Source organism: Lampetra planeri, chromosome 6, assembly GCF_965212315.1.
Source record: "Lampetra planeri chromosome 6, kcLamPlan1.2.h2, whole genome shotgun sequence".
Taxonomy (NCBI): Eukaryota; Metazoa; Chordata; class Hyperoartia; order Petromyzontiformes; family Petromyzontidae; genus Lampetra; species Lampetra planeri.
This window is the reverse complement of record NC_136112.1, coordinates 3581326-3609066: the sequence shown is the minus strand read 5'-3', so window position 1 is coordinate 3609066 and position 27741 is coordinate 3581326. Positions and strand designations below refer to the sequence as shown.

The 27741-nt window shown below is 45.6% G+C and overlaps 2 protein-coding genes across 3 annotated transcripts; one reads left to right on the top strand and one right to left on the bottom strand.

The window, feature by feature from the left end:
- The first annotated feature begins 444 nt into the window (after positions 1-444).
- Positions 445-22568, top strand: SLC8B1 (solute carrier family 8 member B1). The gene is made up of 15 exons (XM_078595307.1): positions 445-981; positions 6304-6456; positions 7209-7261; positions 9104-9161; positions 10422-10527; positions 11118-11285; positions 12100-12216; positions 13065-13124; positions 14508-14671; positions 15511-15652; positions 16790-16908; positions 17702-17855; positions 18526-18606; positions 19992-20053; positions 21085-22568. Exons 1-15 carry the CDS (start codon positions 856-858, stop codon positions 21271-21273), a joined length of 1752 nt encoding a protein of 583 aa, XP_078451433.1. The 5' UTR covers positions 445-855; the 3' UTR covers positions 21274-22568.
- On the bottom strand, positions 22077-27693 carry RITA1 (RBPJ interacting and tubulin associated 1). 2 transcript variants are annotated; one of them, XM_078595308.1, is made up of 3 exons: positions 27565-27693; positions 24617-24940; positions 22077-23250 (listed from the first exon to the last, which is right to left on the bottom strand). In XM_078595308.1, the coding sequence occupies exons 2-3, from the start codon at positions 24880-24882 to the stop codon at positions 22683-22685; spliced, it is 834 nt and encodes a 277-aa protein (XP_078451434.1). In that variant the 5' UTR covers positions 24883-24940; positions 27565-27693; the 3' UTR covers positions 22077-22682. The 2 variants fall into 2 exon arrangements, with proteins under 2 accessions (XP_078451434.1, XP_078451435.1); XM_078595309.1 differs by lacking the exon at positions 27565-27693 and having other exon boundaries at positions 24617-25405.
- Between the last annotated feature and the right edge of the window lie 48 nt (positions 27694-27741).

The window sequence follows — 27741 nt, the reverse complement described above, 5'->3', positions numbered from 1 at the left end:
CTCCCCCGACCCCCACCACCCCCACCCCCTCCCTTCCCCCGACCCCCACCACCCCCCACCCCCTCCCTTCCCCCGACCCCTACCACCCCCACCCCTCCCCCGATCCCCCACCCCCCGACCCCCACCACCCCCCACCACCCCCTCCCCCGACCCCCACCACCCCCTCCCCCGACCCCCACCACCCCCACCACCCCCACCCCCTCCCTTCCCCCGACCCCCACCACCCCCCACCCCCTCCCTTCCCCCGACCCCTACCACCCCCACCCCTCCCCCGATCCCCCACCGCCCGACTCCCACCACCCCCCACCACCCCCTCCCCCAACCCCCACCACCCCCTCCCCCGACCCCCACCACCCCCTCCCCCGACCCCCACCACCCCCACCACCCCCACCCCCTCCCTTCCCCCCACCCCCTCCCCTCCCCTCCCCCGACCCCCCACCCCCCGGGGTCTGCGAGGAGGACGCAGCCGCACGCAGCGCCACGGTGCTCAAAGTCGCAGCCGTAGAGAGACACACGCGCACACAGAGAGAGCGAGGGAGAGAAAGAGACACACAGAGCGAGATACAACTAAATAAAAAATACGCCACGACGAGCGAGTAGTATTACAGACGACCGGCAAACAAACACGACAGATTTATTTGCGGTTTTTTATTTATTATTGATGGTTATGTTTAAAAAAAACCCACAGCCGCTTCTGTTTAATGGGTCGTCTGTCGCGAATATGCGGCGCAGCACGAGGACGTTTGCCGGCGTTTAAGATGTTTACATTCTAGCCGCGAGCACCGCCTCAATTAGTGGACAAGGTTATTGTTGTTATTTGTTGTTGTTGTTGTTGTTTTCTTATCCACGACGACGATGTCCCCGCCGCTGCACGTGGTCGCTGTGATGTTGATGTTGGTGGTGATGTTGGTGGTGGGGTCCGAGGCATCGTCAGAACACCGTCACAGCGTCCACGATCCTCATTCATCATCAGCATCGGAGGTGAGAGAGATTGTTGTTGTTGTGGTCGTCGTGGTGGTGGTGGAGCCGCTGCGGATTCTTGAATCTGTCTGTGCGGAGTTTTTGAGAGTTGCGCGTGAGATGTTAGCTCCCTTCTTCGCCTGGTGTGCAAGGATTCGATCTCCGGGGGGGGTCATCAACATCACGCGTTTGTAGATGTATTTGGCTGCTGTACATGTCCACACGATGTTGGTGATGATGATGATGATGAGCCACTTTCGTTGAGCTCTCGTTTGTGATATCCTCTGACAAAAAGGGGCCTTTAACCTCGTAAAATTAAGACGACTTTATAGTTTTTTTTTTAAAATAGTTGTTGCATCACCCTCACGTGCACGATTTGGGGGTTTCTTCGTGATCTCTGCTTCCTCCTCACAAGACAAACATTTCCGTGAACGCATTTGCACCCAAACATTCCAGTGTATCGATGAGTCTCGAGGACTGATCGATACACAGTGATGTTTCACCTTCACGTTGTTGAACCTAACCAAGGTGGCCAGACCACCAGGATAATCATCTCATTTGCTGCGACAATGACCCCCTGGGATTGAAGCCCTCTTCCCTCGGTGAAACATCGTCTTTGTCAATTATTCGTGCCACCAGCTCGTGCGCCATGTATTGACCACCGGCAGTTTGGCCCCACTGATGCAACCTACCTACATGGCATCATCTGGGTCCTCGAATTGACGCCCATGAGTTGCGCGTATTGCTGCTGTGGTCATAATGCTAAATTGATGGATTTTGCATTTCCCCTAAATATGCTAAATTCCGCTTCATATGCAAATTCTTTTGTCAAGGCACTCTTCCTCCTCCCTCCCAGCTTAAATAGACGCTCCAAGCTTAGGACATGTCATTCAGACTGTCTTATCGACAGACATGTTCTTCACCTGAGGACGGCTGCTTGCGTTGTGGCCGAAACGTCGTGAGAATTATTTTATTATGTTTTATTTTTATTATTTTACTACTTCCCTTCTACGTGACTTTACCGAAAGAACCAAGAAGATGAATCCCTGCAGTCACGAAAGCTTTAAATCGAAATTGATGGATTGTCTCTATTTGCTATGGATATGCTTGCTGTCCTGTCGTTTTAAGTTGAAATATTTTTGGCTCAACTTACAACGAAAACTTGGAATTGTGCGGGATGGCGAAAGGTGAAAATTAGATTTTTTTTTAAACTACTTCAACTTAGAATCGAGGACAACTATCTGTTGACCATACACATCGAATTATAATCATAAAAGTAATTTGTGGACAAGCCACTTGCGTTTAGGTACTATTAAGGAGCGCGCGTTATCCTAACAATTATTGGTGTACGTAGTGATTATAATGATATGGCGCTGCCAATTCGCTGATGGAGTCAGGTGCCTGTGTGACCATGCCGTGTCAGGGTCATGGATGTTGTTTGACCTTACTCCACCACGACAGTGAATATCGGATGTTGAAGCTTTTGGGGGTAGGCGGATGACCGGTTAAGATACCAACCTCCACACGTGTTTCATGTATAATTGAGATATAAGTTATGCAATCAATTACAGTATAACAAATTCATTTAAGTACAGTTATATTCTTGGTTCTTTCGGTAAAGTCACGTAGAAGGGAAACAATAAAATAAAAAATATATATCATATATTGTTTTTATATTTGTATTATTTTCTTTCCCTTCTACGTGACTTTACCGAAAGAACCAAGAATATAAATCCCTGCAGTCACGAAAGCTTTAAATCAAAATTGAAGTACAGTTTTTACATGTACTGCTGGGTTATAAATAAACACGAGTACGTATACCGTATATGCGGGGGGAGCGGTAGTGCAGTGATTAGCGCCATCTGAACCGAGTCTTAGGCATGCCCCTCGCCACCAACCCACCACCATGACCAGCGTGGTGAAGTATGGCACAAGCAACCCCCATGATCGAAACGGCTTTTGGAAGGCTTTCGTACAGCAGTGGATACACGTTTTAGCGAACCAATTGCATACGAGGTATTATTGGCGCCAGTAACTGGCGTGTAAATGACCCGTACACGCGCCACATGATGAAAAAACACCTCCTGTAGGCAATGGGTCAGCCAAACTCTGCTAATCTGGGTGAACTTTAGTCCCATAGTCGTTTGTTTATAGAGATCCGCGGAAGCTGCCACTGCCAAGTGAATTAGAATGCCCTCTCTTCAAACAACCCACTGGAAATTTATTTGCTGTCCCAGATTTCCACTTTTTCTGCTCCTGTCCCAGAAATGCCATTGTACAAATAAATGACCATTCCCTTTGTGAGGCTAAATTACCATTTGTCTTTAGTTTCCCTTTGAAGTGTTAATATGGCATCAACAGCAGGTCATGAACATTGTTTTGGCCACATGCATAGACATGCACGGATTAGTCTCTTTAATCAGCAGATCGACTCACAACAGGTGGTTTGGAAACCTAAGGCTAATGAATCCCAACAACAGAACAAGGGGAAAATAATGGGGGGGGGGGGGGGTGAAAGAATGTTAAAGGGTTTTGTGCAAAGTGTAATTATTTACTCCGTAGTAAATGCAATTCTTAACATGCTAGCAAAAAGCGGTTCCAACACAATCTCTGACTCACGATTTCAAAAAAGCATCTTGCGGCGCTTTTTAAATACCTTGTAACCTCACATCTATATCCAAGCTTAAAATATCTAATTATCCCAAGCTGTGATAGAAAATAACAAGATAACCCTACGTGGTGTTTCCCACTCTCCCATTACACCTGTAAGTGCCTTTATCCAATGGTGCTTCAAAGCCATCATCCCTATTACTGCTCTAAATGGGAAACATATACCATAGGTGACATTTCGTGCTATGGCTCTTATACATATCACAGAGATGTGGAATATTGCAGTGTACATTTTATTTTTCAGGGCAGTGTTATTGACAAAGGTCTTAACTTGTTGCTTTGTCCTTGTGTGCCAGTAGCACACTTACGTTTTGTAAATATTCTGATAACATCGAGGAATTGATGTACTCCACTGCTTCCTGCCGAGTAAAGGGAAGAGTAGTCCTACAAGCCACGCTTTATTATATAACCCATGCACGTGTTGCGGCCACTTTAGTACCATATAACTGTGTAGAATTTGGCAAGCAAAATTTTGAGTTTTTATGTCTACGCAGGAAAGCGTTTCCTTGTAGTTCTACTACTCTTCACCACTAACGGTCTGCTAATCAATTGACAGTAAATTCTGCCACCATTACTATATAAGTATAGTTGCGTTTCCATCTCACTGTGTTACATTATTGTCATGTTCCATATCTCATTTGCGAGCCATTTGAACAATAAAAAAAATCCATCTTTCTGAACCAGATTCTCATTTTTTTTTTATATACCTTTCTGGATTTTGTTGCTTCCACAGAGTGTCCTGAGCGAGGGTCATCTTCAATAAATGTCTTACCCATTCAAACTTTAGTTTATACACTGCTGGTGCATCAACGCTACAGTCGGTATCTTATAATGCATGGCACTGGGTCTATTTACTGCTTTGATAAGGTATTTGACCAGTGAACAGGACTCCCAAATACTCCACGTTCGTGATTTACACGAACACACTCTTCAGTTAAGTTTATATTGAAGTACCCTGTGAGCTAAGAAGCTTTAAGTCGTGTTTCATCAATAAAAACACACCGTTTCCATGACAGAGATAAAACATAAGAGAAAATAAATGAATAATACAAATGAATACATTTAAAAAAGGTAAAAAATCATAATTTCTCAAATATAATTTATCTTTAAAAAAATTTAGATTTAAAGCTTTCGTTACTGCAGGGATTCATCTTCTTGGTTCTTTCGGTAAAGTCACGTAGAAGGGAAATAATAAAATAATAAAAATAAAACATAATAAAATAATTCTCACGACGTTTCGGCCACAATGCAAGCAACCGTCCTCAGGTGAAGAACAGGTCTGGTGGTCTGGTGGTGCCCATTCAGACGCTGTCTTTCCGACAGACCTGTTCTTCACCTGAGGACGGCTGCTTGCGTTGTGGCCGAAACGTCGTGAAAATTATTTTATGATGTTTTATTTTATTATTTCCCTTCTACGTGACTTGACCGAAATAACCAAGAAGAAGAATATTTTAAAAGTTTTAGCCAATTTAGGGATACATATAAGTGCATTATAAGGCATAAAAAGTGCTTGTGGTAAAACACCGTTTACCAAGAAACACTAAATTTAAACAAACCTTCTGCAGTTCTGGGAGTTATAATCAGGTTCCGCCGAAAATTTGCAAAGAAGTTACAACTTGGCAAAACGGCTGCTTACTTGCATGGGGTCAAAATAATGTCTTTTCTACTTGTCAGTGCAAATAAAAGTGTGCATTGAAAAACGAGTTTTTACCAAATGTTTTACTCAATGTGCTTACATCTGCATATGTTCTATTCATCTAAATTGCAACTGTGTCATCTCGGTGAGGTAGCATGTCAACATCTGAATATATTGCGAGGACTAAGTATATAATTTGTAAAAAATACAATTTTCGTTCATAAAAGCATCGAAGACTTTAAAATGTCCTCCACCACCGTCATAATCATCAGCCTTGATGTATCCACTGCTGGATGAAGGCCTCCACAAGCCATCGCCATCCCTCGTGATGCAACACTTGTGAAATGAACAAAAAACACGTGCTGTATTTCTCAAAGTGCCAGCAGTATTGGGTGTATTATCAGCAGGTAAAGATAAATAAATAAAACGTCCTTCGGCAGCAGGCAAGGGGGAGGTTGCACGTTATATTTAAGGGTTTGTGCAACACCAAACCGCAGCATACATCTCGTGCTTCGGGAGCTGTAAAGGTAAAGGGGCAGCCCTGCAATTGCTTGCTTACGCCACTGCTGGTGGAAGGCCGTACACTGCAGGAAGCTTTGGAGAGCCTCTAGAGGCTATTTGATTTACTTTTTCGTACTATTTCACCCTGGACAGGTATCTTACAAAAGGTGGGAGTACTTACACTTCACCCCATCACACGTGACCTGCCAATAGATCGACTGACCAGTGGTGTACCCATTCAGAGGTGGGGGGGGGGGGAGATATAAGAAAATTGCTCATTGTTTCAACTGCCACGCCGGGAGATCGACCTCTAGATTGCAAGACCAATGCACTAACCATCACACAACCATATCATCCGAGCCATGCGATAATATTATTTTCAGGCAGAGAGACTCCTAGAGATTTCTGCCGGCAATCGCTGTTGTTGTCACAACCGGACATCTGCGAAAAAGAGCTTTGTCGCTCATCGGATTCCTCCAGCATAAATAAATATTTTTCTGAACTTCCCCTCCTCCGCGTGCCGTCGTCGCTTGCAGTGCCGCGACTACCGGAGCATCAACGTGTCGGAGCGATGCCACTTTGTCAACAGCACGCCCGACTGCAAGATCCACGATGGGTACTTCGACTACGTGCACATCGCCTTCTGCAACTTCCCGGCTCGCATGCTGCCGCTGCCCATGACACTCTACGTGAGCCCCCCCCTGCAATAACCACAAGTGTTCCCGTTTTTGCGTTTTTGTCCAATGGAGTAAAAGTGTGTGGTCCGGTGGCGCAACGTTTAGAGCGGCGCGGCAGCTTGCAATCGGAAATGTGTGTTGTATTTCTGGATGTTGCCCTCTCAGCTACTTTTTGCTCTAGGGTCAGTACATTTAATACAGTTGGGCCTGCCGCCATAGGAATGTGGAATTTCTAGCACCAGCTGAGGGCTTTAAACGTGAGATAGGTGCCTCCCGATGCTTGTCTACGTGGGAAACCGCTTAAGAATGTTTTTTTTCAGGTTACAGTACTCGTACATCTTGTGAGCAAAGATGTTGTGTTGTCAGTGAATTGGTTAAATTGTACTATACTCTCACGCATTACAGCGCCCACATTTTGGTGGGATCTGTATGGGTAAGCCCTCACATTAAACACCTACCAAGTCTTCCAAACCGTTACGCCAGCAATAAAGCGACAATGTTCATCCCGTCCCTATTATACAGTAACATTACTGCGTGTAATGGATAACATAGGCCGTCAATTCTTATCTTAAGCCAAAAAGGCACTTGCATTGCTTGTGGTGGACGGGTTGTCTTCCTAACGGCATGCGACTCACGTGGCTGCCTGCCTTCTCGCTTCACAATGATAAACTAGAGCAAGCCAGGCCCCTGACGCAGGTGTGCAAAGTTCCTTCTGCTTAAGTATAACATCTTCTTGCGATTTCCGTTTCCTCCGTCTCGCACAGGGCCTGTGGCTGCTCGTGCTGTTCGTCGCCACGTCCACGACCGCCGAAAACTTGTGAGTCGGCTTAGCCCCGGCCTACTCTGCTATAACAGTTATTAATGTGGATATTACAGAACGTGGCATTGTAGTCTCTCCGTGCCCCAATGCCACTCGGGTAATGGCAATGAGAAGCCACCCTGCCCTGCCCCCCCCGGGTCTAATGTGCCGCTGCAGATGGCTCCGTAGCCACTGAAACGAGCAGCTTCAGCGTGACGTTTCACTCGTGTCACTGACTTTTGCACATTATTTTGAAACTGTCGTAAACGTGTGATATGATGGTACCACTGTGTATAGTATTGGGCTGGTTATGACGCAAATTACTTGAGATCAGTTTCCATTTATGGATAATATCAGTTGCGAGTGATCTGAACTGGTCTTGCCAACCCAATCCATAAACCCACACTGACCAACTGTGATGCAATATGGTTGGCACACACCGGTGGCTGATGTTGCATGTGGAGGCCTTCCTCCAGCAGTGGATTGACAAATTGGCTCAACTGGACTATGCTGACCATGCCTTTGTGTTTAATCAACCTTTCCCACAAACCAAATAGTTGTCAGTCTTTCCATCACACAGCCACCGAGTTAGATTAACCATTGCCAAGGAGTGGATTAACATCTCAATTCAGGGACGGTGATAGGAAAATAATTTTACTCTATTAGGCGAGTATAGATTTACCAATGATGCGACCACCCTCATTCTAGAACTCAAAATACTCATTCGCATGGTTGCGGAGAATATAACTAAACTAATAAAATAATATATTCGATACAGTACTGTGACGTGACATGTGAAGCGTGATGGGAGGACTGATCCTGTGCTCACAATTGCACCTTTTTGCGGTCTAGAAATCACCTTGTGTGTATTGTACAGCCCTTTGTTAATCTACTGCTGGATGAAGGCCTCTCCACGACGTGTGGTTCATGGGGGGGTTTAATTGACCATACTTCACTATGCTGGTCATTGTGGTTCGTGGGGGTTAATTGACCATACTTCACTATGCTGGTCATTGCGGTTTGGTGAAGGAGGGAACCCAGGACTGGTTCGGATTTCACTTGTGGGGAATAATAAAAAAATGAGCGAACAATGTCTCTTTCACATATCCGTCACCACTTATTAATTTTTTTTTCACAATCAATCGGCCTTCTGGGAGTGCACGATTTCAGCAGCATTGATTCAATACAACCAATTTCTGGATTTGTTTTAACTCCGTCTCATCAGAGGCCAGGGTTGATTAACCCTACCCATCTGACTGTTCATTAGCATGCTTGCTTATCCTATTAAGTCAACATATTAGTTTGTTGTCCTTCCCCTGCACCTCCGATTAGCACGGTTGGCTACGTAGGGTGCGAAAGAAGTTCAACATACAGTGCATACGTGGGGATGCCATGAATCAGCTTGCTCCTCAATCTCCCTTGCAAAGTTCAAATCAACCTGATCAAAAATATATATTATGCCCAATGTTTAAACAGGATAACCTGAGACTGAAGAGAGTCCTGCTTTAGGATGTTTGGCCAGTGTAGGAAGAAACCCATTTATACAATTGGAAAACACTCAATGCTTTGCACAGATAGATTCAAGAATGCATTGCTGTGGCAAAATCTGATTACCTCTCGACCTAAACCTGGTATTCCCAGACAGCCTTTCATCCAAGTACTATGCAGACTCAACTCGGTTTAGCTTCCGAGATCCGATGAGATTGGGTGTGTCCAGGGCGACTTGGTACAAGGCAACGTTTCATTCGTAAAGGTTTCAATCAACAACTCGTTCATATTCGAGGGTACAATTCAAATTCACTCTGCGCTCCTTTTCCTCAATGTTTTATTTTAAAATGGACGTGCATCTCTCTCCCGCAGCTTCTGCCCGGCACTGGAGTCCATCTCGCACTCCTTGCATCTCAGCCACAACGTGGCAATATCCTTTTTCCTGTGACCGTGCGCATTAATATCAGCGAGCGGCAGGGCCTTTGGCTTTATTTGGCATGGGGCTGGGTGTATTTCCACATCGGTCTCCGATAGGGAATCTGCCGCTGGTAAACTGGAGACACGCGCAAGCGGGAATGGCCTGGGGGGGAGAGGCGGTGGAGGGGACAATACCCCAGTGTAAAAACTAAAAGCCATAGAAACCTTTTTTGTAAATCACTGACCACGAATATCGCATTGTGGGAATGTGACTCTGGCCAGGAGATGAAAAACAACAGCTTGTACAGTGAATCCATGCCGACGGTTGGGCGGTTGGGAGCTTCCACGTTCATTTCTCCTTTAGTCCACCGGATTATTTACGGGCAGTCCACATTCCTTTCCAGGCTCCCTGTTGTTTCAGGCTTGTTTGTGAATAAACACGTGATGGGAGTCCCCACACATCAGTTTCGCAAGTTAAAATTCTAACGGCTGTTTTTTTTTATCTTCCCTTGCCCACCCAGCAAGCATCAGCCTACTCCCATTGCCACCCCCAGGCCGTTGTTGTTGCAAGCGAAGTTGGCAGAAGTTCAGGCTGGGAATTAACCAATTCAGCTGAATTGCGCTTTTAAATTGGATTCATTCCGATCTGGGGGAACATGTCTGCATGGCTGATGCTATCTTTTCGTCTCCATACCAGGGACACCAAGTTGCTTAGTCTCAATTCATTTCTTAATTGTGGTCCTGGAACACCAATGTCCAGTGGAACAATGCAACATTCCTGTCTTTTGAATAGAATTTGTCTTGCTAGTTTGGTTTCTTCAAAGCTCTGAAGAAAATTAAAGGTCTTACTACAATACTGAAATGGATTCTAGAACATTAAGAAAAGAAACTTGCACCTTAACCTTTTCCTTTCAAACAAAATAATTAGCAGTGTCTTGGTAGCTAAATTAATTTGAAACACATTCGATGAAACGACAGCGTTTCAAAAAACATACATACCATCTCCATTGTTTAAATCGCAGTTCAAACTTGTGGGTAATTTGAGATAAATTTACCCTGGACTAATTTGTCGGTTCTCTTTATCACCGTCACTTCATTTTTTAGGCTTTGAAGAATAAGTATCTGCGGCATAATTTTCATGGTATGCGTGTGCTAGATCAGATTTTTGAGAAACGGTGGTTTGTTACACAAGGTGCCACTTCGTCTTAGTCCATGGGCTTGCGTGTGCCACGCGCGACAATCAAAGTGTTCCTTGACAGCCCTCTCGGTGCACGGCGTGACGCTGTTGGCGTTTGGCAACGGCGCTCCGGATGTCTTCAGCGCCGTGGCCGCCTTCTCCGACCCCCGCACGGGTGGCCTGGCTATCGGGGCTCTGCTCGGTACGTGCGTCTGTGATTTGCGGACAACCGTGAAAGCGCGAGGGCCAGCGTCTTCTCGGCCGCGCCGCCTGTTTCTCTTCGCCAACGTGTGCTCAGAAATCGTAGTGACAACAGGAATAGTAGTCGTATAATGTTTCTAAAAAACAGGTGAGAGCTCACCACAGACCACAAGAGTCTCCTAAAAAATAAGACAGCTCACAAAAAACAATGCAAAACATTGCGCGTAAAAAATTGCAGCGTACGGTCGAATGATCACGCAAAATGAAACAAAAAGCCGTTGTACGAAAAATGCAGCAATCATGTGGCTTACAGTTTAAAATAGTACTTGTTGTTCTCAAAAAAATACTATGAGACAGAAGATAATGTTCCTTGCATTCATAATGTCTCAACAATTAGCGCAATTTGTGCCACTAAACTTTATTTGAACTCAGAAGAGATGAAACATTAATCCTCGTGCTCGGTAGCACAGAACGAGCGGTTTCGCGTCACGGGGTCAGAGTCCTCGCGCACACATTTGATTGTCGAACGCCCTGCAACTTCTTGCTTGCCCCCCCCCCCCGCCGTGCATGACCCCGTTGTCACATGCCCAGGCGCGGGGATCTTTGTGACGACAATCGTTGCCGGCAGCGTGGCCTGGGTTGACCACTTCTTCATCCCTTCACGCCCGTTCCTGCGTGACCTTGTCTTCTACCTGGTCGCGGTGTTCTGGACGTTCTTCGTGCTCTACCGGGGTCACATCTCCATGGGCGAGTCAATCGGTACGTTGCCCGTTCTGCTCTGCTGCCCCCATATCCCGGAACTACCCCCCCCCCCTGCTTTCTGTGGTCCGTTTCTTTCCAGCATGACATTTAGACGACATTGTATCAATCCAAATTGCATCGTAGCAAACGCAAGTATGGCAAGCTAGCGATCTCCGTCCCACACGTATGCAACGTACCAGGTTTCCAATTCACTTTTTCATTTGAATAAGTGCTGTTTATTCAAGTCAATAGGACTGTTCAACATGTATCCTATTTACCTACTTTACCGAAATAACCTAAGAGTATGAATCCTTGCAGTCATGAAAGCTTCAAATCTAGAATAAATGTATCCTATTTACAAACCGGACAAAGATGTGTGTGGGTCCTTCATGTCAAGTAAATAAATGTGTACTGTAAAAAAACACGCTTATATCACAGCACACGATGCCAATAGCAGCCACTGAAAATAAACAGTTCCGTTTCAGAAAATGGTAACCGAGTAAACGTTTTCAAATGAATCACGGATATTTAGATTCAAATAAGTTGCATTATTTCATATACTTGTTAATGGAAACCCAGTGATAGGCACATTTTATGCTGGCTCAATACACCAGCTCTATTAATGTGGTCAACTCCGCATCCCTTATAAAAATAAAAACCCGTGCCAGGATTGTTGCCGTCATAAGCAAGCCTTTTGTTTTTGTAATCACAGCGACCTTATAAGACTTCTTGTTTGTGGGTTGATCACATGTATGTTGAATTTCATTCGCACCGTACATAGCCAACCATGCTAATCGGTTGGTTCTTGGTTGTCTTTGTGCGACGTCCCAAGGGTACCTGGGCCTGTACGGAGGCTATGTCGCAACGGTGCTCATTGGCAGCTGGATTTACAAGCGGCAGAAAGCCACGTGGTTCTCGCAAGGCACGCTGCCCGATTACGAGGGGCCTGGTATGTGCACCGCCCACACGCAGCACACCGGAGGGGGAGGGGAGGACAGGGGTACAGCCACACTTTAGAAGTTGAGGAGCGTCCTTCACTAAAGTCAACGGTTCCAGTCCCATTATTAGTCAGATTGCCTCTGCCGCCCCCCTCCCCCGTTAGTCACAGATAAGAGGAGTTCTGCTTAGATTTAAACTATACAAAATTCTACAAAACTACTGGCTAATACTGAATGAGTACTGAGTGTACTGTTTAAAGGTTTAGCATCATCAGCTTTCACGTCACCTTATTGAAAGGGAGAAAAACGCAGACTAAAAAAATACAATGTTGGGTTTTGGACAACCACGACACCCACGACACCCACCAGTGGCTGCCCCCCCCCCCAACTGAGGGAACAGCTCCATATGACATCAATTTGCGTGGGGCAAATTAGACAAATAGGTTTTCCTCCTCATGCAACACACCCAAAAACTGTCCGTTTTGCACGATTATTCTGGCAAATGTGTATTACGAGGTGAATATGGGCGATGGCCAAATCACCCAAAATATACCCGATTTTGTCAGACCTTAGAATTTAAGCATATTTAAAAACTGGATAACGCATGGATGGGTGAGCACCATGTAAAACAGGCTGCAGCGCAAAATGGGTGGGCAGTCAAGGGCAGTGCAGAAAAATCCAATATTGTATTGTACTTCTACGATTCCACTTCTTTCCAACCCAGTTTTAACCATCGCACACCGACTCGTGCGGTGAAGTACGGCTCGATAACCCCTGTGAGCATTAACAGGCTTTCATTCAGCAGTGTATTGACAAAAGGATGGTAATGATGCGATGCAATTTTTTTCCTCCGCTTTAGGTAACCTCAGCGACGATGATTACGACGAACCTCGGCGACGTGTCGCCAGCATTCAGCAAGGTTTGCAGATGCACGCCCCGCCGGTCCAAACATAGAACACGTCAACAATGAGCCATCATCTCCTTAAATAAAAAAGGACATTGCAAAGAAGCATGGGATAGGACCAACATCAGTACAATGTAGGTACATTGGCCAAAACATCACGAGATTTTTTTTTTTACGATCTCATACAATATACTATTCTAATACTGGTAGGAACCTCCTGGTTACACGAGCCCACAGAGGATTATTGTGTCCGTCCGTCGTGCAGGGAGGGGCTGGGTGGGGAGGGTGGGGAGGGGCTGGGTGGGGAGGGTGGGGTGAGGCTGGGTGGGGAGGGTGGGGAGGAGCTGGGTGGGGAGGGGCTGGGTGGGGAGGGTGGGGAGGGGCTGGGTGGGGAGGGTGGGGCTGGGTGGGGGGTGGGAGGGGTGGGGCTGGATGGGGAGGGGCTGGTCATCCCGTGGTGCCCTTATACAACTCAACGTTTAACCTACTCACGCCGGCTTGTGCCCGCCCTCACAGTCGGGCATATTTGCGGAATACACCACGCCGCCGTTGACTCTGGTCATTGACCGAGCAACCCAACGTTCCTACCAGCTCCCTCCGCAGGAATGTGTTTGACATTCAGTCGCGGTCAAACCTGAAGAGTCGATTATTTGTACCATTGTGATACAGACTCTGTGGTCTCCATGGCCCTGCACGGTGTCTATGAACCGACCACGTAAAACATTTTCTAACATCCACTAATCAAGTCTTGTATAGTGAACAAAGACATCTGTTCTTGTCCCAATCAATTGTTGCATCACCTTCCGCTATCGCAACAAAATGTATTTCTTTGATAAAAAAATTCCCCATATTTATAGCACCTGGCAAACCTCAGCTTTTCCTTGGGGTTACTTGGCCTTGACAAAAGGAGGAACACGTGTGGGTTTGTGCAGGACACAGTTTCTTGGAGGAATGATAGCAGATTAACGAGACCGAGGAAGGAATGGCAACCAAATGAATGATACATGCCTAAGAGGGCGACCTCCACGGAGATGGAGTGATCAACTCAGAATAAAAATGTTTTACTGTGAGGGATGCCGACGACCTGGGGAGGCTTTCATCCATCAGTGGACAGAGAGTGTCTGCTGCTCATGATGAAAAAGTTTCCCTATTGCAATACAGTACTGCTATTAATCTAATTCATGGTTGCTGAGCACAGGTGCCAAACAGCCAGCAACGGACAGCACTATTACAGTTTTCATCAGTAACGCTTAAAATATGTTTATTGAACTGAAAAGGTTGTTATGAGTATTTGGCAAAATAGACAACAAGCCCATGGGAGGGAAGTAGAATAAAGAGAAACGTTTTGACTTTACCGTGACTTTGCTAACCCGGAGTTGAACCCTGACCCCATCGCAGTGGTGGGGGATCTGAGCGAGAGCCTGCCACTGCTGGGTGCTCCATCGAGCCCCACGCTGGGCTGCGGAGGGAAGCTCTACCGGTTCCTGCTCTCTTTGTCGCCGCTCGACCTCGCGGAGTGGAGGCGGCGAGGATGCATCTGGAAGTTTCTCAAGGTCGTCGTGGTGAGGCTTGGGAGACATTCCCCGAGTGTACCGTTCGACGCTCGGCCACTTACCCATGCACACAACTGAATAAGAGGGTAAAAATGTGTTTGGGTTAGGTTGCGTAAAATATAAATGTGTTGTTTTATGCCGCCGCCACTCGATACAGACAATTTTTAAGGTTTGTCACAAAATGTGCCAATTAGTTACTTCTTTAGCACACTGGTGTGTTGGAGAGCAAAACTCCCACAACATTTACAATTTGAGTACGACGTTTCGCTGGTGATCATAACCAGCTTCATCAGCTGGTTGTGGGTTTAATCTCCTACACACCGGTGTGCTGAAGTAGTAACTAATTAGCAAGTTTTGTTTACGTGACAAACCTTACTAATTGGCTGCTGCGTTGGGTGGTGGTTGGTTAACGACACGTTTATATTTTTACGCAATCTAACCCAACAAACCTTTATTATGGAAAACGATCGCAAAAGCCTACGTGTTAAACTGATGGTAAAGGTGCAGCCCTGCAATTTCTTGCTCGCACCAAGATTTGCGGAAGGGTCTCTCACCGGGTGTTTTTGGCCTATTTTTCTACACTGGCCATACGTCTTGGAAAAGATGGGAGTAGTACCCATACTTTACCCCCACCACCACAATAGTGCCCTCTGTCTTACCCAGGAAAGCCTGAGTCTCATCCGATTTTCAGGAGGTCCTGCGCAGGAGGATGTTTGGGCCAATTCCACCGCGCCATCACTCTCCCATGCGATACTAATCTCGTTAACGCTGCTGCCGTTACAAGTTACCGCCGTCTCTATTGCCTCCGCAACAACTTATCATGGTCTCTTCCCCCTCCCCCCCCGCAGCTGCCAGTGGAGCTGCTGCTGATTCTTACGGTGCCCGTCATGAATGTGATGCGTGAGGACCGCAAGTGGAATCGCCCACTCAACTGCCTGCAGCTGATAACGGGGCCTCTGGCCGCTCTCTACTCCCTGAACGGGGGGCTCTGTAAGTCGACTCGTGACCCCCCCCCCCCCCCCGCGACTGTGGAAGGTGCTAAAATACCGAGCCAAACGCTTGCCCTCGTCTCGTCTAATGTTTTTCAGCGAGGTGGCCGGGTGACTCGGAGGTAATAAGACTGGGCCCGGGCGTTGGCTGACATCCTGGGTTTGAAAGCGGGTTTCAGCCCCCACCTGTGATTAAATCGTGTTCTCAGGTGTACAGAGTTGATAGGTTTCCAGCCTTTTCACAAAGGACTAAACAACTACAAAAAATCCGTCGCATTAAAGTTTGGTTCTGCACACGAGTTGGATCATTTCTATGTATGTTGAACTTCTTTCGCATCATACATAGCCCGCTGTGCTTATCGGAGGTGTGGGAAACGGACAACAAATTAACACAAAATCAGTTCAAAATAAATTAGTTTTAACTCTAGATTTAAACATTGAAACCAAAAGTTGACTTATGTTACGAACGCTAATCTCATAGCATTCTCGCGATGCCACGATGACATCACTCCCGTGCGCTTTCATACGTCAATGCAGTAATATCACGAGTGTAATGGTAGTGCTCAATCGTGATCTTTTAAAAAAAATCATTAATGAAGCTTCAAACTGGTGTTGGACATCCTGCAACACACAGCCGAGATATGTATCACCCTCACAGGAGCTGCATGCTTTCTATAGTGTCCTCAAGTACCGAGTTTTTTTTTATTATCACCTGTTCTAGCAGCTCCAAAACATACATCTGAGGCCAAGCTCTCACCTAATGCTGCTCCCTCACCATTATCATCATGAGAATAGGGTTTTTCCCTTTTTTCTGGCAACAAAATCGGTGTTAAGATGTTAAAACACCAAACTGAAACCTTTTACAAGGAGTCACATCTGCATTAACCACAATGCTTGTGGTCAGAATGCAAAAAAAAACACTGATAACATATGCATTGTCCCTGAAACTGATTGGTCCACACCAACCAACATCTTAACACCTGTTTTGTTGCCAGAAAAAAGGGGAAAAACCTATTATCATGTTTGGTACTGGCAAAGGAGGTCCCATGACATTATCATCATCTAAACATATTCTTGATATTGTGCATGTCGTAAACAAATAACGCCATGCGTCCCGTGCTTCTGTCCCCGTGTCCAGACTTCATGTTACCTGTGGGTGGTGTCCTTCCCCTCTGGAGCCTGATACTGGCTATTGGCGGCCTGCTGGCTGTCATAGCCTTCATGACGACCAGCGAGCAACCACCAGCCTTTCAACTGGTGAGTCCGTTGCCCCTCAACGCCTCGCACTGCGTGCACACTTCCATAAATTGTCAACTTACCCAAGCGCGCGACCACCGTCATCGAGCGGGGGACCGCAATATTTCGTAAGATGTTCCTCATCGGTCTGCACAGTGACGAGAGCGGACTTCTTAACACTGTTCAGTACAGAAGTGGTAAGAGCCAGGTGAAGGCCATGAGATTAGTTGGTCAGCAGGAAGCCGCCCATTAAGGAAGAAGTTAAACAGTGCCAAGACCATGTTTAGGTATCGCGATTAACGTTAGCCCGAGGTCTTCATATAGCATTATATTTTAAATGTGTGTATATATAGAGTACATATGAAGACCCTGTACAAAACAGTGGGATGTGTGCATCATGGGAAAAGGAGGCGTGTATATTTTCTTGCATTGACTCGTCAATTCTTATTCACACAGTACACGCATCGAACTGTCATTGTGCGAATCGGTTTACCGTTTTTGGAAGTTATTTGAAAGCGTTACATTTCAACGAATAGAATAAACGTAACGAGACAATCAAAACGAAATGTAAGAAACAATACAAATGAGATGTCAAAATGAGACGAAAAAGCTAAACCAGTGTGAAAGTTTGCATTTCCATTGCATTTTCTATCCTGAAAATACCATTTCATAGTGAAATTGTATCCTCAGCTCCGATTGGCTACGTACGGTGCAAAATAAGTTCAACATACATAGATTGTGTCAAATTTGATAGTAAATAACTCGGAACTCAAAACCTTCATGTTGAGTGCTGGTTCTGCGTTTCACCCGCTAGGCGTTCGCGGTTGTGGGCTTCGTGGTGAGCGCCCTCTGGATGAACGCCATTGCCAACGAAGTGGTGAACCTGCTGCAAACGTTCGGCGTTGTGTTCGGCATCAGCAGCACCGTGCTGGGTCTCACGCTGCTCGCCTGGGGGAACAGCGTGCCCGGTGGGCGCCGCGGCACACAACGCACCGCACAACGCACCGCAGTCGCAGCCCCGCACGCCACTTCACGCACCACACGCCACGTTTCACTTCTCCACGTCTGCATCACGTACCACCGCCACACCACACAACCGTGTCACATCACTCGATGCTATGCTGCAGCGCGACGGCGCACGCCACTCCGCGCATCGCACAACGCCACGCTTCACTTCTCCATGTCGCATCACATGCCACACCACACAACCGTGTCACTTCACTCCATGCTATGCCGCGCGGCGCCACGCTATACTGCAATAAAGCTGCAGGCTGCTGCACCACAATAATGCATATATCGGTCCTGCACTGGACGTCGACCAGACATGTAAATTAAAATATATTGCAGCATAGTTGGTGACCTCGGGTAAACCCCTATGATTTTAAACACCCACCCGGTGAGGCAAGACTGACAAAGCTCTGTGCGGTGTCGGATTGATGTGCATTCAGATAGATAAACCTTTCCTGGTCGACACACCGACACTGTAAGCACGGTCAAGCGTTTGAAATACAACACACCACAAGGGTGCCACACTTGTGCCAGTCACACTGCACTTTTGATTGTCCAGAAGATCGAATCTGTTTTGTGGTCGAATATATGGCACCATTCCCCCTAACACTGTCCCCCGCACATGTGCAGACTTCGTGGCGGATATCACGATGGCAAGACAAGGCTACCCACGGATGGCCATCTCCGCGTGCTTTGGTGGCATCGTCTTCAGTATCCTTTTCTCCAATCGCGTCATTTGTAATTAAAGGAAGACGCGATTCTAATAACAAATAACTGTTCATGTTGCAGATATACGTTAATTGCAAAATATGTCACAGGCTATCCGATATGAGTTTGAAGTGTCAGTTGTTTTCAAAAAGGCATTCTCAAAGGCATAGTCAAGAGCATTATTATACCATGGATTTCACTTAGACATCACTCCCATACATGATCCAGAACATCATTTCCATACTTTCCAATACATGTCTGCAGTGGTGCTGACCATAATCTAAAATATATTTGATAATTAATGCAATTATGCACTTGCGTCAGACAGTTTGTACCACACAGCCTAGGTACGTATCCACAAGATACGTTTTACGAGTTGCGTTCCTTTGAACTAGGCTGCACGATTGCGATGATTAGAGGATTTGTATTTCATTTTGTGCAAGTTGTGCCTGAAAAGGGGTTATTGTCAGTGAGAAGGAAGGGCCACACAGGAAAAGGAATGGCTTGGAGAGACATCAAAGTGAAAACAGCCGATTGGCAGGCAAGCGTGCATCCAGAACTCATTTGTATATAAAATGAATTTCTTTTGAAAGGGTATTTTTTTTCAAACGTATCTCGAAATACCTGAATGACTAAATTTTTCACAGTTCCTCTACCACATCACGAGGGCACGTGATTTGTTTTCGGGCCTTGTGCTACGTGCTCCGAGTTATTACCTTTCATAAGAGGGCAGACTTGGTCGCTCACGTATTTAGCGTATGGGAAGTATTTAGCCGTTTTTTTTAAGATTAAGTGAATACAATAATTTGCTTTTATAGCACTTTATTTTTGCTTTCCAATGAGAAAAACAAGAAACTCTTTCCCGATCAATCTCGCTTAAAAATAAACTCAAACACATATGTTCTTAAATTGCAACATTTGTGCCCACATTCTGAATGACACTTGCATTTTAGTTTGTGCATGGTGTGTCTGGGAAAGTTTGGAACTTGTAGTTTTAAAACCGAACGTTGTCATTTTAATTCAGAATTGAAAGCCAGGTGTGGCTGAATAGTAAATAAGAGAAATGCCTCAGTGGTGGTGCAGTGGTTCTTACACTGTGCTACAAACCCAGTAATATGGGTTAAATTCCAAGCCAGTTATACCTGAAATGGTCAGTCATAAATAAGTACCTGGTGCAGCATGAATATCAGCACTTGGGAGTCAAAGGTGGCTTGGACATGATGCCATCCACACCAACCTCTCTTGCGCATCGTGTCAGCCTCAATCGGTGTGCTCGTTAACAGCACTTGCCTCGGCAGTCTTGCACAGCTATACGGGAATGTGTTCATGTCTAGGACGAGATGAAGAGCAGCAGGAGACCTCATTTGCAGCCTTAACTGTCTGCACAGACATCCTGGTGGGGATTGGGCTGGGTTGCCTGCTCAGTATGCCCCCTTCTCACGTGCAGCAGGTATGGCCGTGCACACAACACCTTCAGAACGCTTGGACCACAACCAAACTGTTATGGCTTTTCACGATATAATAGTTTTGCCATCCCTGTGATTTATCGCCGTGATTTGACGGGTCATGATTCAATAAAATAAAATATTCCGTTCTCCTATACGCTACTGTTATATGCGAGCGTAAGAATTGATTGACATGCCTAGTAATTAGTCGCACAATGTTGAAAAACATCACCCGTATTGCGCCTGATCTTGTTATATCTCAGAAGCCAAGCGGTTCCGTGCCTGGTTAGTGCTTGGATAGGCAACCCCAATGCATAAACGGGTGTTGCAGTCAGCTGGAAGGTTATGTTGTCAGCAGAATGGAGCGTAGCAAAATCGATTTCTGTACTCTGCTATGCTCCAAAGTCTTACACTCCATGCCCGTCAACTCGCACTGACCAGCGTGGTAAAGTATTGCCAAATAACCACCATGTACGTTGAACTTCTTTCACACCGTACATAGCCAACCATACTAATCGGAGGTGCGGGGGAAGGACAAACTAAACACAAAAAGCAGTTTTAAAGAAATGAGGTTTCAATCTAGATTTAAAAGTGTATAGCCTTCAGTGGCTTCCTAATATAGGAAGGGTGTTCCAGACTGCCGTAGAAACACACCTGAAAGTACACGATGCAGTGGCCCCGCTATGACCAGCACACAGGGATGCTCTCATCCAGCAGTGGATTGGCAAAAGGGCTGTGCATGTTATGTATACACACAAAATTTATGTAAAACGGTTTAGACATGAGGTATGGCACACCAGTGAGCACATCTGCTTATTAGTTACATTTTTACATTTATTTTCAAACATCTGTAACCCAAACTGACCAGCTTGGTGAAGTACAGTCGATTAACCGCCCACGATCCGCACAGCATGGGGACGGCACTCATCCTGCTGTGGATTGGAACAAAAAAGGGCTGTACATGGACACACACACGTGTAATGTTGTGCCCTTTGTGCGTCTTATTGTGCCACCCCCACCCTTCTCGACGGTGCAGCTGGTGCCGGATGTACCGCTGGTGTGGGTGCTGTGCGTGTCACTGGGCATCAGCCTTGTGCTGTCCTTCGTGGCACTGCCGTTGCAGGGATTCTACCTCACGCGCAAATACGGGGTCTGCCTCTTTGCACTTTACCTCGCTTTCCTCACCGTCGCGCTCCTCACAGAGTTCCAGATCATTAGATTTTAAGTCGATCAACAGCGCGATTCGTGGTTTGTGTTTACGGTGACTAACGTGGTGCAATCGGGACTTTCGTTTTCGCTTGCTTTCGCTAGCGTGCGTCAAATTTGTCCCAGCGAAATTATTATGTTTTTACTTCTGAGATTTGACATGCCAGTGGACGGGCGATTTAATGTTATCTCCATGCGAGAGAATTTAGGTCACTAATGCAAGTAGATTTTTGTTAGCCATGAACGTAAAGAATGTTTAAGTTGCAAGAACATCTTTTGAAATGTAGGGTTAGGTTTGGATTTTAAGCAAGATTAAACGTCTACATTATTTTGAATGACACTTGATTTGTTTATAATTTTGTACAAATGGCTTGTACTGTATTTATATATGGAAATAGCCAGCGCACAAAGCGAAAGCAATCTAATTGTGCTGCACATTAACAATTATTGCAGTCGGTGCTGTGTTTTACGTGTTTTGAGTACTGCAGCCTAGTTTTAAGATGTTTTTTTTTATCACCGATGAATGTTTTGTACGTGTGCGATCACTGTATTTTTCTGCTGCAACTATTGTAAAGCCGGCGTTTGTTTATTTTTAAAGCCTACAAACGGTAAGGTTGCATAACATTTAAAAACCTGTTAATTTGTTCTGCAAATACGATTTCTCACACCTCACCCGAGCTGTCAGGCTCCAAGACACATGGATACATACACACAGCGTCTTGTGCCAAACTCTCGACACATTCCTTCACTGCAAAATGACACTAATAGGTTGGTCTCAACTGGCATTACCATAGCAACACACAAATTGACATTTTAAAAAAATGTCTTGGCACATGTTTTATTCACAATTAAAAACAATATTTCCACACCTTTTTATAATCTGCCTATTGATCAATGCAACGCCATGTTGAAATGTAGCAGCTCAAATCACGTAGCTTAATTTAAATACAGTAGTCATTCACGTTCACTTGCCTGAAAGTGCTGAAGAGGAAAGTTAAAGGCAATCTATACAAGAAGAATAACGGAATTAAAAACGAATGAACACAACTATAATGCAAAGTACACACGGCAAAACTGCACTGAAAGTACAAATCCCATTTGTATGATGGCCTCAGCAGGGTTAACTTATCAAGCTAAGGAACACAACAGTGAAATGACAACTTCACTGACATTTTGGAATTGTTACTCTTACACTTTTGTTCATTAAAGTGTCTTTCTACCAGTAATTTTAAATATCAAGACGTACTCGTGTAATATTTAGAAACCGTTGTTTCAAAAAGAACCCTGTTTTACAGATACAATTTCACAAAGATGTCCTTTTGCCTTTGTTGTTCCTTTGACCGTTGCTCGTTTGTTTTGCGGGTGCCACACATGCTTCGCAAATCGACAACCCAATTTCATTTGGCCACCACCCTTTATCTTGGCCCTTCACCTCCAGGGTGGCCTGACTGCCACTAGCGACCCCGTCGAGCCGTACAGCCGCGCCGACTGTGGCCTGCGTGCAGACCCAGGCCGAACCACCTCCGTTTGAGAGGCCACAGACTCCCGCCGGCCATCCAGCCGCGGCCTCGCAAAGTCCCCGCGGGCAGACGAGGGCCGAGAACCGCATACCACGAGGTCGCCCGCCACCCCGTGCGCTCCCAAACTCACAGTCCGATGGTGCTTCTCTTTCCCCGGCTGATTTGACTTGTGGCTGCTGCCGCCGCTGCCCGCGCCGCGTCCATTTGTCGACGCCGTGGCAGAGCCCACGTTTGGCCGCCCGTCGATGGGTGCCGTTTCCAGGGGGGCCATTCTGTGCGGGGCCTTGAGCGGCGGAGAGTTTTTCTTGTGCTCGCTCTCGGCGCGGTGCGGCCGGTAGGACGGAGGCGTCCACAGCAGCGGCTTGATGCGCACACCCCGTTCCTCGCGCGACACCCACGGCGGATCCCAACCTGAGTCGGCCAGCGGTCCCCCAAACAGCATCTCGTCGCAGTACGTGGGCGAGTGCTTCACCAGCCTGCGCAACCAGCACACGAGTTCAGTGCCCGCCAAGATTCACGTGCGTCCTTGACGACGTGCGGTGCGCATCAGACGGGTGCAAGCAGTGCTTTGGCAAGAACTGGAAAGCGGTTTCAGGGTTCGTGACATTTACTTGGCATGTAGCGATTCATTCCCCCAACACCCAGAGATGAAATTGTCAAGATTCGATATTTTGAGTCTATTTGAGAGTAGATTTTCGTATCATTTTTAAAGATTTGTACTGTTTCTCATGTATTATATATTGTTTGCACAGGTTTATTTGCCACAATAGTAGCCTATATATAACAAGATTATTTTCATATTAAATCTGCGCATATAATTCTCACATGCACCATGTGATGCAAATGAGTGCAAGAATTGAGGAGTCCATGCATAATCACATGCAGTGGGTAGGTCAGGTGACGGGTTAAACCAATGACATCGCGGATGAGTGCAAGGTTTAACTATTTAAAACCTGCACAAGTCCATAATAAAACTGTCTTAAAGTGTACCGTAACAATTCTAAAATGCCACATTTAACATCCGCTCGTTACCATGGTTAATGAATTCACTCCAGGCACAATCATGCCTTTGGCCAAGCTGGAAGTTGGCCAAAGTTTAACAGCATTAAATGTGCCTTGTTTGTCGACTACTGTATCTTTGTTGGCTTACGTAATATTAATTAGCATCTTACGAAGCAGTGTTATTAATGATTGTTGCAAACAATGCACGTATAACTCTAGAAACCGATTATAACACATTTCTAGTCAACAAAACAAATCCAGATCGAGGAAGTAAAACTGGAATTTATGCAGCCCAACCGTTTAAGGTATAATATTGAATGTTTTAACTACACTCCCATGCAAACTAAAAAGGGCTATACGAAAGGAAATTTGCACTCCAAATTGCTGCTGAAAATCGTCAGATTCGAAGCCGTTAAATCTGCCGATTGAATCGTTCCCCGACCGCATATTATTTAACAGCATCACATGCAGTATTTGCTTGTTACAAAACCAGTTTCTGGCATCTTATTAATATAGTACAGTAAATCCACTGCAAAATCGGCAATGCATTGCTTGAAAGAACGTTAATCAGTTAATTACTGGACAGGCATTTGTGGTTAAGTGTGACATTGGGTGATCTTTTTATAGAGGCCCTATTTTTTGTATCACCCTGTAATTTCATCTCAATAGGCGATTGAAAATCGTGAATCGTACCGACTCTACGTTCCAGTATTAATATTGGTGTTAGAGGCACGTAGAGGCTCGGTTAAAAAAAAAATCTGCAACAATTTCCAGTTATTTTAGTGGGATATCAACAAACACGAAGACGGACCACAACCCCCATCGTTTAACCTGTCGTACCTGTACTTATTCCGAGTCATGGGCATGCCGCTGCCGCTCGGCGTTTTCGGAGTAGAGGGCGCGGATGAAGGTGCCGAGGTCGGGCGCGGTGACCCAGCCCACGGTGCCTCGAAAGGCCTCACGTAGGGCAGAGGCCGGCCCGAGGGGTCACCAAACAGGGTCTCCTCCACGAAGGAGGCCTCGGAGCGCACGCGGTAGCGGGCGCGGGCCGTTTTTGGGCTCCCCGTCCCGGGCCTGCTGCCACTGACGACCAGGTCCACGGCCATGGCAGCAAGCAGCAGCAGCAGCAACACCACCTCTCTCGCTTGGTTTTTTTCAACCTCCCTGACTCATCCGCAAGCGAGAGGTTTGGGGATCAGCAGGAGCCAGAGAGGGAGGGGTGAGTGGTCGTGGTTGGTTGGAAAAGCCAGACAGCCACTCACTGAACCCCCCCCTGGAATAAGCCACTAGTTTCGCCACGGCTCACAGGACAAAAGCCAAACGGGGCCACGTGACGGACACGGTTGCCATTAATAAACTCGGAGAGAACCTGACACTGGTTCTCATCATCACCAGCATCACCAGCAACACACCACGCGCGTGGAGATGCCCCCCCCCCACCTCCCAAACAATCCACGTTTAGAACAAACCACGTGCAAAGGATTTACGACCCCCACCCTTTGGTGCGAGATAAAACATCACGGTGGTGATGGTGCGAAGTGAAATTAACCACCGACGTCGTCTTCATGAGCGTGACCTTATTTGTGTGCTTCCAAGTGCAACGCACAATTACGTTTAATAAAAAAAACCACGAAAATGCCAGGTGCGGCGTAATTGCGCCTTTGCCACGGTGTATTTTTTTTCACATCTACCCTCAACACAATTGAAATCGAATTTAGTATCGATAACATAGGGCAGTTACGGAAGCGGTACCTTGTAAGGCAGCGTTAATTGATAATTAGCACTGCTTTTCAACGGACTGCATTAAATGTGTATTGATGTACATTATATAAGTGCTTACACTACTCCGTCTCAATATAATTAGCATATTACCGTGTTGTTATTGAAGTTGCCAAGAGTAGTACATTGGCAGTGATATGATGTTGGCAGGGAAATACATATATGCAGTACAGTATACCATGCAGTGGCCAGTTATGTGAGACACCTTTAATATTCTTTTAAAATATAATTGTATGCATTTAAAATGTCGAATTAAATAAGAAATTACACTTAATGCGTTTTATAGGCAGGCAGGTGAGCCAGGTAAATGAATTAACCCAATTAATCTCCCATTACTTTATTCACGCATTCTTTTACAAAATTGAACGTAAAAAAAACTTACGAATTAATAAATCGATGAAATCGCTAATTCATTGATTACAATAACAAAATTATATATTTGTACGGTTGTTTTGCTGCATCTCAAAATATCGTTCCTCTCCATGGAAGAATAAAAACCACACCACGTCTTGTAATTTGATTAGAATAAAAACCACACCACGTCTTGTAATTTGATTACACTGAATAAGCTCAGGGGATGGCAGGCACAGCAAACTTGCACAACCCATGCGGTTTACCCCCATTCTTGTACAGGGAAATTGAGTTTTCAGGTCCATACGGCGTACAGCCGTTTTAATATTGGGCAAAACAAACAAAACATGGTCTATTTGTTTTTTTGATTTAAAGCTTTCGTGACAGCAGGGATTCATATTCTTGGTTCTTTCGGTAAAGTCACGTAGAAGGGAAAGAATAAAATAATAAAAATATCAAACAATTAAATTCTCACGACGTTTCGACTGCAACACAAGCAATCATCATCACACCTGATGAATCATCATCACACCTGATGATGATTGCTGTATTGCAGTCGAAACGTCGTGATAATGTTATTGTTTTATATTTTTATCATTTCACTTCTACGTGACTCTACCGAAAGAACCAAGAATATGGTCTATTTGTGTGATGATGGGACGTTGTAAGACGAACACTGAGATGTATAAGGCGCACACGGGGTGACCAATAAGATCTGAATTGGTCTGTAATAAATAAGAGCACTAACAAGGGGTTGACAGGTATGGCATAGCATGCAGACACTATTAATAGAGCTCGCTCGTAAAATAATTATCCGTTAAATAGTAAAAAAAAGAATACCAAAATCAAGTACTCTTCGCATTCCGTGAATTAATTACAGCGTAAATTATTAAACCGCACAGGAATCGCCAGTCCCAAGCAGACACATTAACACAAAGAGGTTTTTTTTTTAGTTAGATCGCGTAAATATATAAATGTTCACCATTGGAACCTCCTTTGCCAGCAGCAAAATATGCTGTGTTTTTACCCTTTTATCTATCTTAATATATAAATGTTGTGTCGTTAAACCCGCCACCACCCGACACAGCCAACCAGTACAGCAGCAACACCGGTTGTGTGTTGGATAGCAAATCCACAACATTTACAATCTGAGTTTGACCTATCGCTAGTAATGACAACCATCATAATCAGGACAAATACGAGAGCTTAACGGATCATGAATATGTCACACACACACGCACGCACATTACATACCCACACGCACACGCAAATGTCTTACATTCAACAACATTCGCGACAATTCTAAACTACGTTACGTCTTGTTATCGAAGGTCTGGTAATATATATTGTATCAAGCGGACAGACAGACACGAGAGCTTAACGTATCGATTATGAATGTCACACACACACGCACGTGCATTGCACACTCAAACACGGTCTTTACAATTCGAAACGATTTCACGTCGTTATCGAAGGTCCGATAACAATTATAGTGGGCATGAGGTCTCCCTCCCCCCGTCCAAATGCGGCAAATGTTGTTGTTGTTATCTCTCTCTGTGGCCCAAGGCCCCCCGATGCAGCCACCACCGCCTTGCCTGACGCGCACGAACATTGCACATTAGACCGATGACGAACACAACGCGAATTGACGATCGTACCTTTGCAATCGGAGCGGTGTTGTTTAACGCGATCGTGTGTGTAGCAAAAACAATAAAATATTAATATTACGGGGACACAATAACCAACAAAAACCACCGCCACAGGAATTATCGCCGGCGATTTTTTTCACTTTTTGGATGCAAATTTTGCGCATGAGGCCCCATCCCCACCCACCG

Coding starts and splice junctions, on each gene's coding strand:
- RITA1 (XM_078595308.1), bottom strand. CDS start 24,882: ATGGCCGTGGACCTGGTCGTCAGTGGCAGCAGGCCCGGGACGGGGAGC. Junction 23,251..24,616: donor ATGACTCGGAATAAGTACAG/GTACGACAGGTT, acceptor CTGGTTGCGCAG/GCTGGTGAAGCACTCGCCCA.
- SLC8B1 (XM_078595307.1), top strand. CDS start 856: ATGTCCCCGCCGCTGCACGTGGTCGCTGTGATGTTGATGTTGGTGGTG. Junction 10,528..11,117: donor GGCTATCGGGGCTCTGCTCG/GTACGTGCGTCT, acceptor TCACATGCCCAG/GCGCGGGGATCTTTGTGACG. Junction 12,217..13,064: donor GCCCGATTACGAGGGGCCTG/GTATGTGCACCG, acceptor CCTCCGCTTTAG/GTAACCTCAGCGACGATGAT.